The 14,328-nt window shown below is 47.3% G+C and overlaps 1 protein-coding gene across 2 annotated transcripts; it reads left to right on the plus strand.

The window, feature by feature from the left end:
• Positions 1-1,855: 1,855 nt before the first annotated feature.
• On the plus strand, positions 1,856-13,800 carry CD4 (CD4 molecule). Of its 2 annotated transcripts, none has more exons than XM_059838211.1 (10): positions 1,856-2,091; positions 7,894-8,041; positions 9,557-9,736; positions 9,821-9,964; positions 10,196-10,468; positions 10,916-11,278; positions 11,405-11,647; positions 11,738-11,856; positions 12,104-12,171; positions 13,387-13,800. In XM_059838211.1, exons 2-10 carry the CDS (start codon positions 7,981-7,983, stop codon positions 13,400-13,402), a joined length of 1,467 nt encoding a protein of 488 aa, XP_059694194.1. In that variant the 5' UTR covers positions 1,856-2,091; positions 7,894-7,980; the 3' UTR covers positions 13,403-13,800. The 2 variants fall into 2 exon arrangements, with proteins under 2 accessions (XP_059694194.1, XP_059694193.1); XM_059838210.1 differs by having other exon boundaries at positions 7,912-8,041.
• Positions 13,801-14,328: the final 528 nt, after the last annotated feature.

Here is a 14,328-nt window from a genome sequence, read left to right on the forward strand (position 1 = left end):
TGTATCCCACACTGGGAAGTTCCTGTCTTGTGCAGGTGGCTTCCTCTCTGGAGCAGGACATCATCTTTCTCCAAGGTCCCAATCAAGGGAGAAGTCCTTGTGCTGGAGGCCGGATCACGGCTGCTCCTGTCACAGCTGGTGGCACATTGTGAGCCTTGCTGCTGTGGCTGCCTGTCCCTGCTGCCCCCAAAGCCTGGTTGCACCTCACAGCCCCATCCTCAGTGCCAAAAGGAGGAGAGTGGGTGGCGCGGAGATGAAATCTCAGCCATGTCTGGGGCTCAGTGGGTTTCCGCCACCTTGGCTGAGGCTGGGATTCAGAGAGAGAGAGAGAGAGACCAAATGTGGGTGGGAAACCACAAAAGCCCCCTCCTCCACCCTACAGAGAAGGGAAACAGCTGAGATTCAGTAGTGGTGCAGGTTGGTACAGGTTGCTGAAGAGTAACCTTAGACTGGCTTTGCAGGGCAAGGTTTTGGTGCTGGAGGGGCTGCATCAGCGGCCGCTGTGAGATGTGAGAAGGAGCTGGCCCCATGCCAGTCAGAGCCACCTCCAGACAGCCCCAGAGCAGACCCACTGCAGACCAAGGCTGAGCTCAAGGCTGGTGGCACCTTTGTGACAGTGTGTTTAACAAAGGGTAAAAAGCTGTGCACAGCAGCTGTGGGAGACAGGAAGGACAATACGTGGGAGAAACAGCCCTGCAGACACCAAGATCACGGGAGAAGGAGGGGCATGAGGTGCTCCAGGTGCCAAGCCGAGATTCCCCTGCAGCCCATGGAGAGTCTGCACTGGAGTAGGTTTTCTGGCAGGAGCTGTGGCCAATGGAGGACCCACACTGGGTTCCTGGATGAGATTATCTAGCACCCTGCCCAATCACACCTTGAAAGCCTCCAGCAATGGCAACTCTGCCACATCCCTGGGGAGGTTGTTCTGGTGACTGATTGTTTTCACTGTAAAAAAGGTCTTTCTAATGTCAAGGTCAACATGAAGAGCTGCAGTCCATGGGAGGAATCCACATCAGAGCATTTCTTGAAGGACCCCACGGTGCAGCAGAGGAACAGCACAAGCAGGAAGAAGCAGCAGAGATGAAGTGCTATGAACCAACCACGACTCCTATGACCTGTCCCCTGTGACACTTTGGGGGAGGAAGGGGGGTTGAAGAGTCAGGTGTGAAGTTCAGCTTGAGGAGAAAAGAGAGGTGGGAGAAGCTGTTTAAAGTTGTTGGGGTTTTCTTTAATTTATCACTATGTTATCTATTTGTTTGTTTTTAATTTGCCATAAATTAAATTAACCTTTCCCCAAGTTAAGTCAGTTTTGCCCATGACGGTAGCTGGGGGGAGATCTCCTTGTCCTCATCCTGACCTGAGAGGATTTTTCACATCTTCTCCCTCTGCCTTGCTGAGGAGGGGGAATGAGAGAGCAGCTGGGTGGGTGCTGGCCGACAGCCAAGGAAAAGCCACCACTGCTATAAAGAAAATATTCTCTCATCTCACCCTAAATCTCAGACAAACTGCACAGACAGGTGGGGCTGGGGTCAGCCCTCAGAGGTGCCTCCTCTTAGTGGTGGTGCAGGAGACAGGCTGGGAAATGGAGCTCAGATTGCTCTCACAGAGTGCGGGAGGCATGGGCTGGGTGTGGATCTGCTCAGCTATCCTGTCGTTGGTCAGCTTTCCTCCTCAGCAGAGCAGAACCAGCTCCCAGCCATCCACATGGAAGTGTCAGCCCCGCCAGGGCCTCCATCAGCTGCCCCGTGGCCAGCAGGCTCTCTCTGTTCCGCACACTCATTCTCGCCAGCGCTGCCATGGCTCGCCTTCCGCTCACGTCCATTTCTGCCCACACCCAGAGTGGAAATCACGTGCCTTTGGAAAACCACCATCTGCCCAGAGGAGTCGGCGGGTGCCGGCAGAGCCTGGATGGGCAGCAAGACCTTGCTGCTGTGGCTCTGGCTGGAGAGGAGGAGACATCAAGGCCAGCCCCACATCTGCTCGCTGAACATCAACTTCGCTCCTCTTTTGTTTCAGCTGTAGTTGGGTGAGATCAGCTACGGCAGGTGACAAGCACAAGGAGACAGAAACAGAGAGGCTGAGAGAAAAGAGGTAAGGAAACTCTTTCTTCTGCTAAGAGGCCAGCCTGTTTTCGGGTTTTTTAATGCTATGAACTTTATTACTCTGCTCAAGTTGCTGTTTCGGCACGGATGGACTGGTTTTGCCCCGCTTAAAGGTCTGTTGTAAAACTATCTTAAACCTTTGACTTGGTAATACTTCTGGCTGCGCAATTCTCCAAGGCCTTTTAATTTTAGCTTAAAACTGTTTGACTCCCTGGAATTTTCGCTGAAAGGGGCATAAAAAAAGGGAGTTACGAAAAGCTCAGAGCCTGGGGATCTCATGGATCTTTTAAACCCATATATAGGGAAATATGTCCTATATGAGGGCCTGTCGCTGGTGACTGCATATCCCCAAGGGCTGCAAATGCATTGGGAAGCAGCCCTCTACCAGCTGCCACTTGCTATCACCTTCTCCACGTACCCTGCAGGAAGGGGAACTTTATTCTAAAAAAAGCCTGCAAAAATAAGAAGATGCCAGTCTCTAGCTAAGTAAGGATGTCTACTTACATCTGTACGTGCTGAGACTGGAGGGGTCTGTTCTGCTAATCCAGGCTGACTGGCTCACTGCCTGTCACTAGCTGCCAATGCAGCCTGATCCATTAGCTCAGGGCTGAGCGAGCAGGATTTCTTGGAAAAAGAGGGATCCTTGCAATTTCAGGACAACAGAAAAGGGATTTGCTTTCCCCTTACACGGGCTGCTGTGCTGTTGAAAGCAGGAGTTTCATTTCTGGTTGAATTTTTCAACTTTCAGGTGGCATATCCTGCTCAGCCTCCATCAGGCACCTCAGATATTCCTCTTCATGCGGGTTGAGCTCAGGTTACTGCTCAGTGTTCTCCACTATGAACTCAACACTCCCTGGTGCAGGTTGGAATCACAGGATCACAGGATGGCTTGGGTTGGAAGGGGCCTTTAGAAAACATCTCATTCCAGCTCCCCTGCCGCAGGCCTTCCACTAGACCAGGTCACTCTAAACCCCTTCCAGCCTGGCCTTGAACACTTCCAGGGATGGAGCAGCCACAGCTTCTCTGGGCAACCTGTTCCAGTGCCTCATCAGTCTCTGAGTAAGGGATTTCTTCCTAACACATTTGATCATTTGATCTAAACCAACCCTCTTTCAGTTTAAAACCATTCCTCCTTCTCTTATCCCTATCTGACCATCTAAAACATCGCTCTTCATCTTTTTTATAAGATCCCTTTAAGTACTGAAAGGCTGTGATGAGGTCTCCCTGGCTTTTCCTTTGTCCTCCCCAGTGTCTCACAAACATGTCTGCCTGCAGCACAGCAGGGCTTGGCTCATCCAAACTGAGCATCCACCTCATCCCCACTAGAGGTTCTTGAGCACCCAGGGACGGTGCCCACCTGATTTGCCACAGCCTCTCGTGGGGACCCTGTATTCACCAGAGCAAAATTAAGGGGGGATGATACCCAAATGTTATCCCAAGCACATACAGGGCTTGGAAGGCTGATGAAGGAGCTGATTTCAGAGCGTATCACAGTGCCTTGATTAGTCAAGGCCTCTGATGGCTTTAGAAAGGCAGGTCTTGGCTTCTCCTGTGGCCAGAAGGGAGCAGCCTGGGCTGCAGAGATGGAGCCACTTCTTTCAGCCTCCACATGTTTCCAGGCATGTCACTGGGCATGGGGTACTTCATGGCTGAGGGGAGCTCAGCTGGTGCTGACACAGTGACATCACCACCCTCCTTGTCCTGATGGTGGGACCTCTCCCGGGGAGGATCAGCTGCTTTCACCTGTGTGACCCCATGGATCGTGCTCCGGCACCTCCCCCTCCCAGGGGCTCCAATGGGAGGGTGGCATCTGCTCTTGGATGAGCAGAGATGCTCAGGAGGAAATGGAGGGAGGGTCAAACGGTCCAGGGGGATAGTAGGGACCGTGAAATGACCTTCACTGCTGTCATAACTTTGCTCTCTGCGGGCTATTTTCATTGCACTTCGTCTCTTTCCCTGCCCGCTGCTCGCCTGACATTTGCTTTAACATTAAGGAGTAAATTCAAAGAAACCACTACTTGGTAAAAGAGCCAAGTCAGCTTAGTTTCATATTTCCAAACTGAGAAGAAGAGAGGTGAAGCCCTTTAGCCCAGAGCCCCACAGCTGAGCCCAGCTCTGGAGCAGGGCAAGACGCAGCTGCATCCCCGAGCCCTGGCCCGGCAGGCAGCGCAAGGGGAAATGCCGCAGCGGAAGCTGAGGTGTGGAGCCCCGGTGGGGAGGGAGGGCTGGGGGGCCCCCCACCCTGACAGAACGAGCTGCTGCCAGATCAAAAGCACAGCCACAAACAAGAGCGAGAGGAGAAACCAAAACCACACAGCGAGAAAGAGGCGCAGGAAAACACTGAGAAAAGGAGATAGCCTGCTCTGCATCAGGAGAGTTTTTATTTGTTGGGGTTTTTTAAATTCAAGTTTCCTCCTGTGTCATGCCAGTGCCAGCCTGTGGAGAGGTCTCTGTAGCCATCACCCACTGGGGGTCGGTACTGGAGGGACCGAGGGGCTGCCGGCCCTGCTCTCAAGCAGATGTTCTCCAGGCATGACTTGGTCCTGCAGGCATCATTCTCTGAAGCAAGCCCACTCACTACCTCAGCTCTCCTTTTCCTATCCCTCAGAGAGGCAAGGATCATTAAAATAAGTCAAGAAGGAAATTAAACCAGTTTAATAAGAGGGGGAAGTTAAAATGAAAAGGAAATCAATGTTCACTTGGGAGGGAGCCCTGCTCCTCCGTTGCTGGATGTGCTAATAAATCAAGTATGCCTGGACTGTTTCTGGCACAGAGGCTAGCTGGCATGAGATGGTCTGGGCTATTAAACTCACTTAACCTCCAAAATGAACTGGCCACATGCCAGCCACCTAATGGGAGAGGTCCCTGGCCCATGCTAACACCTAAATGCATCCCAAGAGTTGCTCGGGAGAGGGAGAGCTGTCCCCGGCCAAAAATGTGTCAGGAAATGTACTAGCAATTTAACAGGACTGATGAGTATGTTCCAGTGCCTGGGGACATTCTGTGACACCGCTTAATTTATGAGTACCACTGTAAGATGCAGCTGGGCTGCCTGTAAGGAGGCTGTGGGTCTGCTACAAGCATCCGCTAATGAGAGCAGCTTGCTCCGTTAACACAGCGGAGCCTTGCTCTCTGAGATCTGTAAACTCCGGAGCAGCCTTGCCTGGGATCTGGCCTGGAGGGATGCAGAAGGAGACAGAAAGGCAGGGGGGAATAGGAAGTGGCATGCATGAGAAGTAGAAATAAGCAGGGAGAGAGGGAAAGTGTGTAAAAGAAATCCTAGCTGAAGGCAACCCATTTTCCCCACTGATTTGTAGCATGTAGGTGGTAACATCACACTGTGGAGATCTGCCACAGAAATACAAAGATTAGTGTGAACAAAGTGGGAATGCAGAAGAGGTGAAACCAAGAGAAGAAACAGAAGAACAAAGATGCATCAATCTGCATCTACCAAGATGCACAAGGTCAGCAGTTCACCGGTCCCACACTGCTCTGGTTGTGTGGTTTTGCTCAATAACCAGGAAGCAAGAAGACAAAGAATAAACTGAAGCCATATGACAGGAGAATAGAGATTCCCAGTCAAAACAAAATTATGAGGTGTGACTCAGCAATTTCATTAATTTTTACTTGTTCCATTACCTTCAGGTTTTATATAAAGTTTAATGACTTAAAAAAATTGAAAGCCATCACTGAACTGTTAATTCACAGATATTACTTTAGAGTGGGGGCTGACTTTTTCATCCCACAGGAACACGTGATGCGAGATTTCACAGCAGGGATGAGGTTTCTCCTGTCACCTCAGGAATGGATCTTACTCAGGGCCCCGTGCCAGTTCTCAGTTATCGATGTTCCTTCGGAGTGAGATGCATACAGATGCCTTGTTAGTGCCCCTTTCTTTATTCTGTAGCTTAACCCAGCAAACTGCTTCATCACTGCCTCTGCATCTTGTTAGGAGTGATCTCCAATCATCCGCACTTGCTCCTTTGTTTCACAATTTTCACAGAAAACAGCTCATGCAAATGTTTCCTGGCCTGGGGTGGGCTTTTTGTTTTGCACGAGGCAAGCCACAAGTCTCCTCTGACTGTGTCTTTGCCACCTGTTTCTCTTCTGATGGTGCATATGGCTGCTGTCTTGTTCTTGCACGCATATTTTTCATCTGTGCATGTCTGTACATCGGTCTGGATGTCAGATGTTGTGCTGACCTGATCTCCATTTAAATGTAGTGCTGATGTTTTCATCTACTCTTTGCTAGCTTCACATGCTCTGATCATTAAATTAATTTCAGTATTACATTATCCTCTAATAGAATATATTACACTTAATATTGCACATCGTACATAGAAAATTATTCATGCATTACTTTTGAGTTTAATCCCATTAAGACTCCAGCCTTCAGTCTGTCACATGCCTGACATGGGGACTGCCTGCTTTCAGAGAAGTGAGGTCACCTCATTGGCTTGCTCACTCCCCAGAACATTTAAGCTTCTTGGCTTCCCTTCTGTGGTATATGCCTTGGTTTAGGAGTGGAGAGCTCAGTAGTGTCCTTGCACCAGCAGCCATGGTCCCCTTCACCTTGTCCCCCCACCAAGCTGCAGCTGTTACCAGCACTTGGTCTTTGCTACAGTCAGAAACTGCATCTAATTTGATAACTCTCCTTAGCAGGACCATTAGCTTCCAGTTCCCACTTAAGGTTTTGCTACCATTAATGCAGCTTCTTCTTTTGGACTTCTTTCCTCCCTTCTCCCCATACTTTTCATTGAATAATCCTAAGAATTCAAGCAGGTCATCAGACTTGCTGGTTATTGAGATTTTTAAGGTAAGAAGTTAAAAAAAAAAACCAAACCCAAGCCTGAAGAAAAATATTAATAACACATGGCTGTAATCGTAGAATCAAAAAATTACATGGAAATATTTAAATGGCAAGGTACATTGGGAGGTCTCCAGTTAGTTCTCCTACTCAGAGCTGAGCTGACTCTAAAACTACAACATGTTGCTCAGGGCTTGACAAGGCAACTTCTGAGCGTCTCCAATGGTGGAGATTGCCTGGCATCTCCTGGCATCTATTCCGTTGCTGAACCACCTTCAGTGGGAAGAAAGTTTTCCCTCTATCTAGTCAACATTTCCCTGCTCAACATATGGCTGCTGCCTCCTGCTCCTCCCCTGTGCACATCTGAGAAGAATGTGGCTTATTCTTCTAGGTAATATCCATTAGATAATGGGAAACTGAAATTAGATCTCACTTTGGCTCCCTTCTCCCTGTCAAGCCCAGTTTTCTGCCTCTCCCTGTATGTCAGGCACTCCAAATTCCTCACCATGTCACTAGCTCTCCACTGAACTCCGGACAGTTTGTTGGCACCCTTCTTGTACTGGGGGCCCAAAACTGTACCCTGTATCCTAGATGAGACCTCAGGTGTGCCAAATAGAGAGAAATAATTACCTCACTCTACTTCCAGCAGAGCTGGCTGCGCTCTTGCTAATGCAGCCCTGTATGTGTTTAGCTTTAATCTCTGCAAGAGTGATGATAACCCACCATAGAGAAGTAAAAAAGCACAGAACTCTTGGCAGTATAAACAGCTGCTGCCTGATGAATGCCAGAAACCTAGGGATGAGTAAAATGAAATGTTTATTACCAAACTCCAGGGGCACGCTGCAGATGGATTCTTTGCTGAAACAAAGGGCTCTGGTGACTTTCCCAATAAGCTTCCATTTTCCTGTGCTGAAGGATGGTGGGAGCTGACTGGGAACACAAGTCCCATCCATCGAGGTCTGAATAATCAAACATTATTTACAGAGCATTTGGGTCTTCCAGGATAAGATCCCTTGGCAGTGGCAGCATTTCCAGCCCTGCTCTCCGGGGAGGGGAGGAGCGTTCCCAGCGATGGAGTCGAGTGGCGCAGCCCTGAGCTGCATGCCTGCCGCCTTCCTGCTTCTGCATCTGGGTGAGTCCTGGGCCCAGCAAACCCTCATGGTTCTCACAGCCTTTCCACAAGCCTCACAGCCCTCGGTGTATTTCTAGGCTCTTTCTGATGTGTTGTATAAGTTTCCTCACACGGTTTAGCTTTGGGACTCAGGTTGTTCCCAGCCCGCCTGCTGTGCCTGCCAGCCAAAACCAGGGTTTGGGGAGCTGCCCCACAGAGGTGCAGGAATGGGGGTCCTGTGAGAACCAGGATACACACCAAGCAGAGTGGAAAATATGCCCTCCACATTGCCTCCAGCTGTCTGGGCAAAAACATATCTGTGATGCGTAACCACATCTGTGATGTGATCTTCAGAATCTCACCACAGATTTGCCCTTGCAAATGGAATGCTACTGGCTTGCTTAGCTTGACTGCTAATGTTATAAGCTTTGGTGAATTTTTTAGTGCTCATTTTCCAAGAAAGGAAAGACAGTGAATAAGGCCAAGCCTGCATTTCTCAGATACTCAGCTTTGATTCCTCTGGTCGCAGAGAAAAGACTGGAAATCTTTTGTGCATCCTAGAACCAAATGAAATGCAAAAGATAGCAACTCTTATTAATAACATTTCTAATTTCACAATTAAAGACAAAATCATGAACTTCTGTAGTCCAATGTGCAATAATCGAAAACCTGTTAGGGTACTGCTGCAGGTGACCTCTGGGAGGGATGTAACTTCTGGCAAACCCTACATTAAACTCATGTAAACTTAATTTTACACTTCTATAGCTCTTCAGTACTCAGGTCACCTCGGGGCTTTGCAGGTTAAGCATCTCTAAGAGCTTACCAGCAGCGAGGCAGGAGATCACAATCCTGTTATTCCCAATCTTACCTCTGGCAACTCCATCTCTTTCTTAAGGTCTCCTGCAGAAACCTTCTTTACAGTGAAGGAAAGGAAATAACTCTCCTAAGAAACAACTCCTAATGTTTCTTCAACCTTATACAACCTATTTCTTTTACTGTCACATAGCCCTCCTCCAAAGAACAGGAACCTGACATTAGATCAGCCTTCTTTCTTTCTTTTTTACTTTATTTCTTCATTTTTTTTGTATTTTCAGTCCTCATCCATGCACAAACTGGAAGAAGGTGTGAGCAAATTTGTCAGTGCTGCATCAAGTGTGTCAAGGAGGGCTGACATAGGCTGTCCTTCATTTGCTACCAGTAGAATAACTAAGTCTTATCTAGTGGAAAAGGGATGTTTCAGTAAAATTGTCAACATTTCAAAATTATGAATGATGGTCAGTCCACCATAACTATTGGTATTTTCCTTTTTTTCTGAATGTTTGTGAAAGAGAATAACCACATAATAAAAGAGCTCAATTGATTGATTGCTCGATTGATGATAAAAAGGAGTGGCAGATTCAGAAATTAAGGATAATTTCAGTGTCTTGGAAAGGGAGCAGAAATAACAACATATTTTTGGAGGGCTGGGAAGTGTTTACTGAGCCACCCTTCATAAAGCGAACTTACGCCTTTTATTGGGTGGGTATTGACTTTCAGGCCTCATCTCCAGTATGGATTACCAAAATGAATTCCAGACTGGGCTTGTAGGAGGGGAGGTGACCCTGAACTGCACAGGCATACTTCCTGACTCACAATTACCTCGGGACTCAGTTGTGAGCTGGAAGTACTCTGATACTCTTCTATGGAGGATGGAAAAGGATCGTAGACCTTGGAAAAGTAAGGCTTCCAATTCATTACCCCTACTCCCTTCACACAGCTGAGAAACCTCTTCCCTCCTAACCAAGGCTATTTTTTCAAAAGGAACAACTTTCATTTCTGACCGGTTAGACGTCAAGATGCAATACAAACAACTGAAACTGAGGAATTTGAACCTCTCCGATGCTGGCATCTACACCTGTGAATACGGCACTCACAAAGTCCACACCTCACTGCACATTGTTAAATGTGAGTGGGTGGAGGGCTTTTGGTCATCGGGGGGGAGGGGACCATAGATCTTGGGGAGACCTCTCTGCTGGGATTCTTTATCCAGCTGCATTTCTTCTGTCCCGGGCTATCACGGTTCATTTCTCCTCCATCTCCAGAGCACAGTGTCTCCATGTTCTCTTTGCTGGAACACGTGTCTCTCTCTTGCAGGAAGAGGAACTGACTTACTGGCTGTGCATTTTCTTTTTACAGTGATGATCTCTTTGGATGGGCATTTTCTGCAAAATGAAGTCCCTGAGCTGAGTTTAATTCAAAATTCACCCAGTCCTCTACCTAATCTAAGCATCACATTGTTTGACACTAACAATAACAGAGTAACACCAGAATTACAAAGCAAGAGCCCTCAAGAATACAGAGTGAACTTAAAGAAGCTGGAGACTATGGACAGCGGGACCTGGGTGTGTCAGGTCCGTTCAGACTCTCCACTGATTAATCAGGACATCTCCTTTGCTGTGAAGGTATTAGGTATGTGACAACAAAAATGGAACTCACACACACAGGCTTGGGAACCAGTGCTCCCTTCAGCTCATGAGTTTAACTTTTAATCTCCACATCCCAAGCACTGGTGCTTCAGGGTTGACTTCCCAAGGCTTCCAGCCATGCAGCTTGGTGATTATTCTGCTGCCTGAGCTCTGTTCCACTCTTGCACTCATTTTTCTCTCCAGGCTTGGTGAGGAGAAAATTCTCCTTTCCTCGCGGTCTGTTCTTCTCAGCTCTGCTGTGCTTGGGAGCTTTGGATCTTTCTGCTGTCTTATTCTTTCTCTGTTTAACCTTCCTGGAGGATGTCATGGCTTTTCTCCAAGTCCTTTTTAAACTGAGTGCAGCGTGCCTCACTCTGGATCAAGGGCAGACATGGGGAAGTGTAACCATGGCTTTTCCTGCCTCTGTATTCCTTGTCTCTTCTAAATTCAGGTTTTCAGAATGCAGTTTTGGAAAGAAAGTATGCAACTGTTGATAGTACTGTCATCTTGTCATGGCATCTGAACTCCCAGAAGATAAAATGGAATAAAGGTTTCACAGGACAGCTGAGTTGGAAACAACAGGAAAGTGCAAAATCTCATGAGCTGCTTGATTTCAACGTCACAGCACAAGGGCAGCTGCATGAGACTAAAAAAAGCAATGACTTGTTGTTTGAGATACCTCAAGGAAAACCTGAAAGTACCATAGAAGTGAAGCTCCCCAAAGTCCATTTCAACCATTCTGGCCAGTACCAGTGCCAGCTGGAGTACCAAGGAAGACACACACAGAGCAAGATCGAGCTGGTGGTGATGAAAGGTGAGAGGAAGGAAGAGAAGTGGGTCATGAAGAGGAGGAGCTACAGAAACTTGCAAGTCCCAAAAGCATGGGGATGGACCCATCTTCTCATCCCCTCACTCACATGTCCTTGTCTTGCCTTTACAGTCTCAGCTAACCCTGCTGGGCCACTCTCCAGAGGGGCCAATGTGACCCTGACCTGCCAGGTCTCTGGATCGCTCGCACGCGGTGCCTTCTTGCGCTGGGAACGTGTGAACGGCACCAAGATGGACATTAAGAACTCAAAGCAGCATGAAGTAAAGTTGGAGGTGAACATCAGCGCTGCAGGGCTGTGGAGCTGTCACCTCATAGAAGACAGTGACAAAAAGATCAGCTTTCACTACCACGTGGGTATGGAAATTAGCATCACGTCCCTGCCCCAACCCTAAAGCTATAAAATTCTATTTGTTTCTGTGTCTAAATATTTGTATCCTCCCACAGAGGAAGCTTCTGTTTGGATTAACAATGTGATAACTGGAGCAAGCATTGGAGGCAGTTTATTGGCGTTTGCCCTTGGGTGCCTGTGCATCATCAGTGGTATAAGCTGGCAGCGGAGAAGGGTGAGTGCCATGGTCCCTGTGAAAGGTGCAGAGATTACTGGCTCTCCAAACCACAGGAGGAGTCAGATTTCCTGTCTGGGTGCAGGGTGGGACAGACAAAGGGTGGGACAGTCAAATCCTTAGACTCAAGGCAAGTTTTTGAGATGAGCAGTCTGCAGATGTCAGACAGCACTTTACTACCTCTTCAGAGGAAAGTATTTGAAGCATAAAAATATACGATTGTTCTTTGTCCCTTCTCTCCTGGCAGCAACGGGCAAAAAGGATGGCACAAGCAAGACAACACTTGCTGGAAAACAAGACATGTCAGTGTCACCAGTAAGTGGCAATGAGGGCACCCAGAATGGGCAAAGACTATGTTCAAGAGAGAGGAGCTGGATGATTGAGCGGGGAGAAATTGAACTTGGGCCTCTTTGGTGAAACAGTACAGCTGCATTTCAGCATTTTCAGCTCTTGCTCATGTTAAATCCTGCTTAAGAGTTATGAGCTATGCTAAATCCCACACCCATGGCAGCACTGTGCTGGGAAACTTTTGAGCAGAGTTGTTTCACTCAAATCACCTTAGTTTTGAGAGATGTTAGCTGAACCCAAGCAGGAGTTCCAAAGTCCTTTGGTAGGGTCCACAGTGAATCTGACATCTGGATACCAAAGTTGTGGAGGTGGAAGGCACACAACCAAGCACAAGGATGAAACATAAATTTTAAAAATCCATGATGTCCATAATTTTATTCAAGCTCTACTAGAGCATTGCTGGACTGCATTTGGTGAAAACTGCCAATAACCTCCCAGGAGTAACAAAAGAGGAGAAAAAAATAATCACAGAACAGTCTGATTTGTACCCTTTCCTAAAGGCCTTGGGTGATGTGAAATACACCATTGTGCCATGACCCTTTTCATGGGAGCAAGGATTTCTCAGCAGAGAAACTGCCCTTTTGCATGTCTTTAAGCTTATATGGTATCAGGCATCAGAAGCAGCTGTTGGAAACACTGACAGCCATTCTGTCACTGGAAGTGGAGCATGAAGGGAAGTATAAATGGCTGCATCAACAAGTTCAATGAATGTTTGGGTACAGAACCAGACTTCTGCTTCATTTTCACCAGTGACATTGGCAAATTGTGATAGCTTCACCTAATTTTTTTTCACTGTCACCAAGAATTCAGCGAGAATGTTTATTGGTGAATACTGCATCACAGCTGGGATGCATATGTGGTGAAGAGCATAACATGTGTCAAAGAGTTCACCTTGTTTTCACCTACATTTTATCAAGGTTAAAAAATAATCCCCATAAAGAGAGGACAAAGTCTGTACAGATACATCAAAATCTAGATAAATCTGTGCAGTACAAGTGCTGATACAGTTGTTCTCTAACTCTCTTTGCCAAGTAAGCAGCTCAGTGTAACTGAAACCTAAACTGCAGCCGTGTGGATGCTCAAGTAACTGTTTGCATCCTCAGCTACAGAGGCAGGCAGTCATTCTCTTTGCAAAAAAAACCAAGTGGGGGTAGGTACTCATGTAGTACTTTTCTTTTGCAGCCGGCTGAAAAAGTAATACTGCAGCACTGACATCACAAGGACTGATGAAGTCTCTGCCTGTACCTAACCACCTGGCAGCCCTTAGTGCTCTGTGAATCCATCTCCCATTCTCCTGTTCTAATGAAATTCTTTATTCCTTCATCATTCCCCCAGTCTAATGCCATGGAGGGAGGTTGGCTGGCTAGGAGCCAATGGACCAGACAAGAAACCCCGAGGGGTTATGATTGATCCTCAGTCCTATAATGAGAGATGCTGAACAGAAGATGTGTGTATATATACACACACACACACACACACATATATAATATGCTTGTATTTTGTTCATGTACTTAATTTGACCTTCTTGTGGAACCAATTTTATGCGCTTCTTTTATCTGCCTGAGCAACAATAAATTACTTTGGGGTTGGGAGTTATTTTTTGCAAGCTGGACTACATTTTTTTCTTAGGCATTCTTGTCTGGTTCAAATTCACATTTCTCTCTTTCCTGCTAGGATGTGAAATGCTGATTTTCACTATCCCTAACCTCCCTGGCTGCCACGAGCCTTCCTTAATGCATCAGCTCTTTGCTGTCTGTGAAACCTCTCTGTCCATGCTCATGTGCCTTTCCTGGGCACTCTGTGCCCTACTTATCTACCCCTAGACCTACATATCCGATCCCCCATATCTATCTGTCAGCCTGTAGCTTTCACCTCTCAGATAACAAGCTAACAAACAAGTAAAAACAGCACAATCAGTGGGATAATTCAGAACTAATTTTATCAGGAGGGTAGCTCAGGATACCAATAGATTCTGGAAGTCAGAGCCTGAAGGAGTTCTGAATGTTGATCTAGAAGGTAAGTTTGGGAATGCTGTGACAAAGTAATTGCCTAGGAGAACAAATCAGCCTTGAACTGCCTAGTCCCACAGAGTGCAGAAAGCAGATGCTTCTGAGAAAGCCATTG

Source organism: Haemorhous mexicanus, chromosome 2 (genome assembly GCF_027477595.1).
Source record: "Haemorhous mexicanus isolate bHaeMex1 chromosome 2, bHaeMex1.pri, whole genome shotgun sequence".
Lineage (NCBI taxonomy): Eukaryota > Metazoa > Chordata > Aves > Passeriformes > Fringillidae > Haemorhous > Haemorhous mexicanus.

Coding starts and splice junctions, on each gene's coding strand:
- CD4 (XM_059838211.1), top strand. CDS start 7,981: ATGGAGTCGAGTGGCGCAGCCCTGAGCTGCATGCCTGCCGCCTTCCTG. Junction 8,042..9,556: donor CTTCCTGCTTCTGCATCTGG/GTGAGTCCTGGG, acceptor ATTGACTTTCAG/GCCTCATCTCCAGTATGGAT. Junction 11,648..11,737: donor CAGCTTTCACTACCACGTGG/GTATGGAAATTA, acceptor ATCCTCCCACAG/AGGAAGCTTCTGTTTGGATT.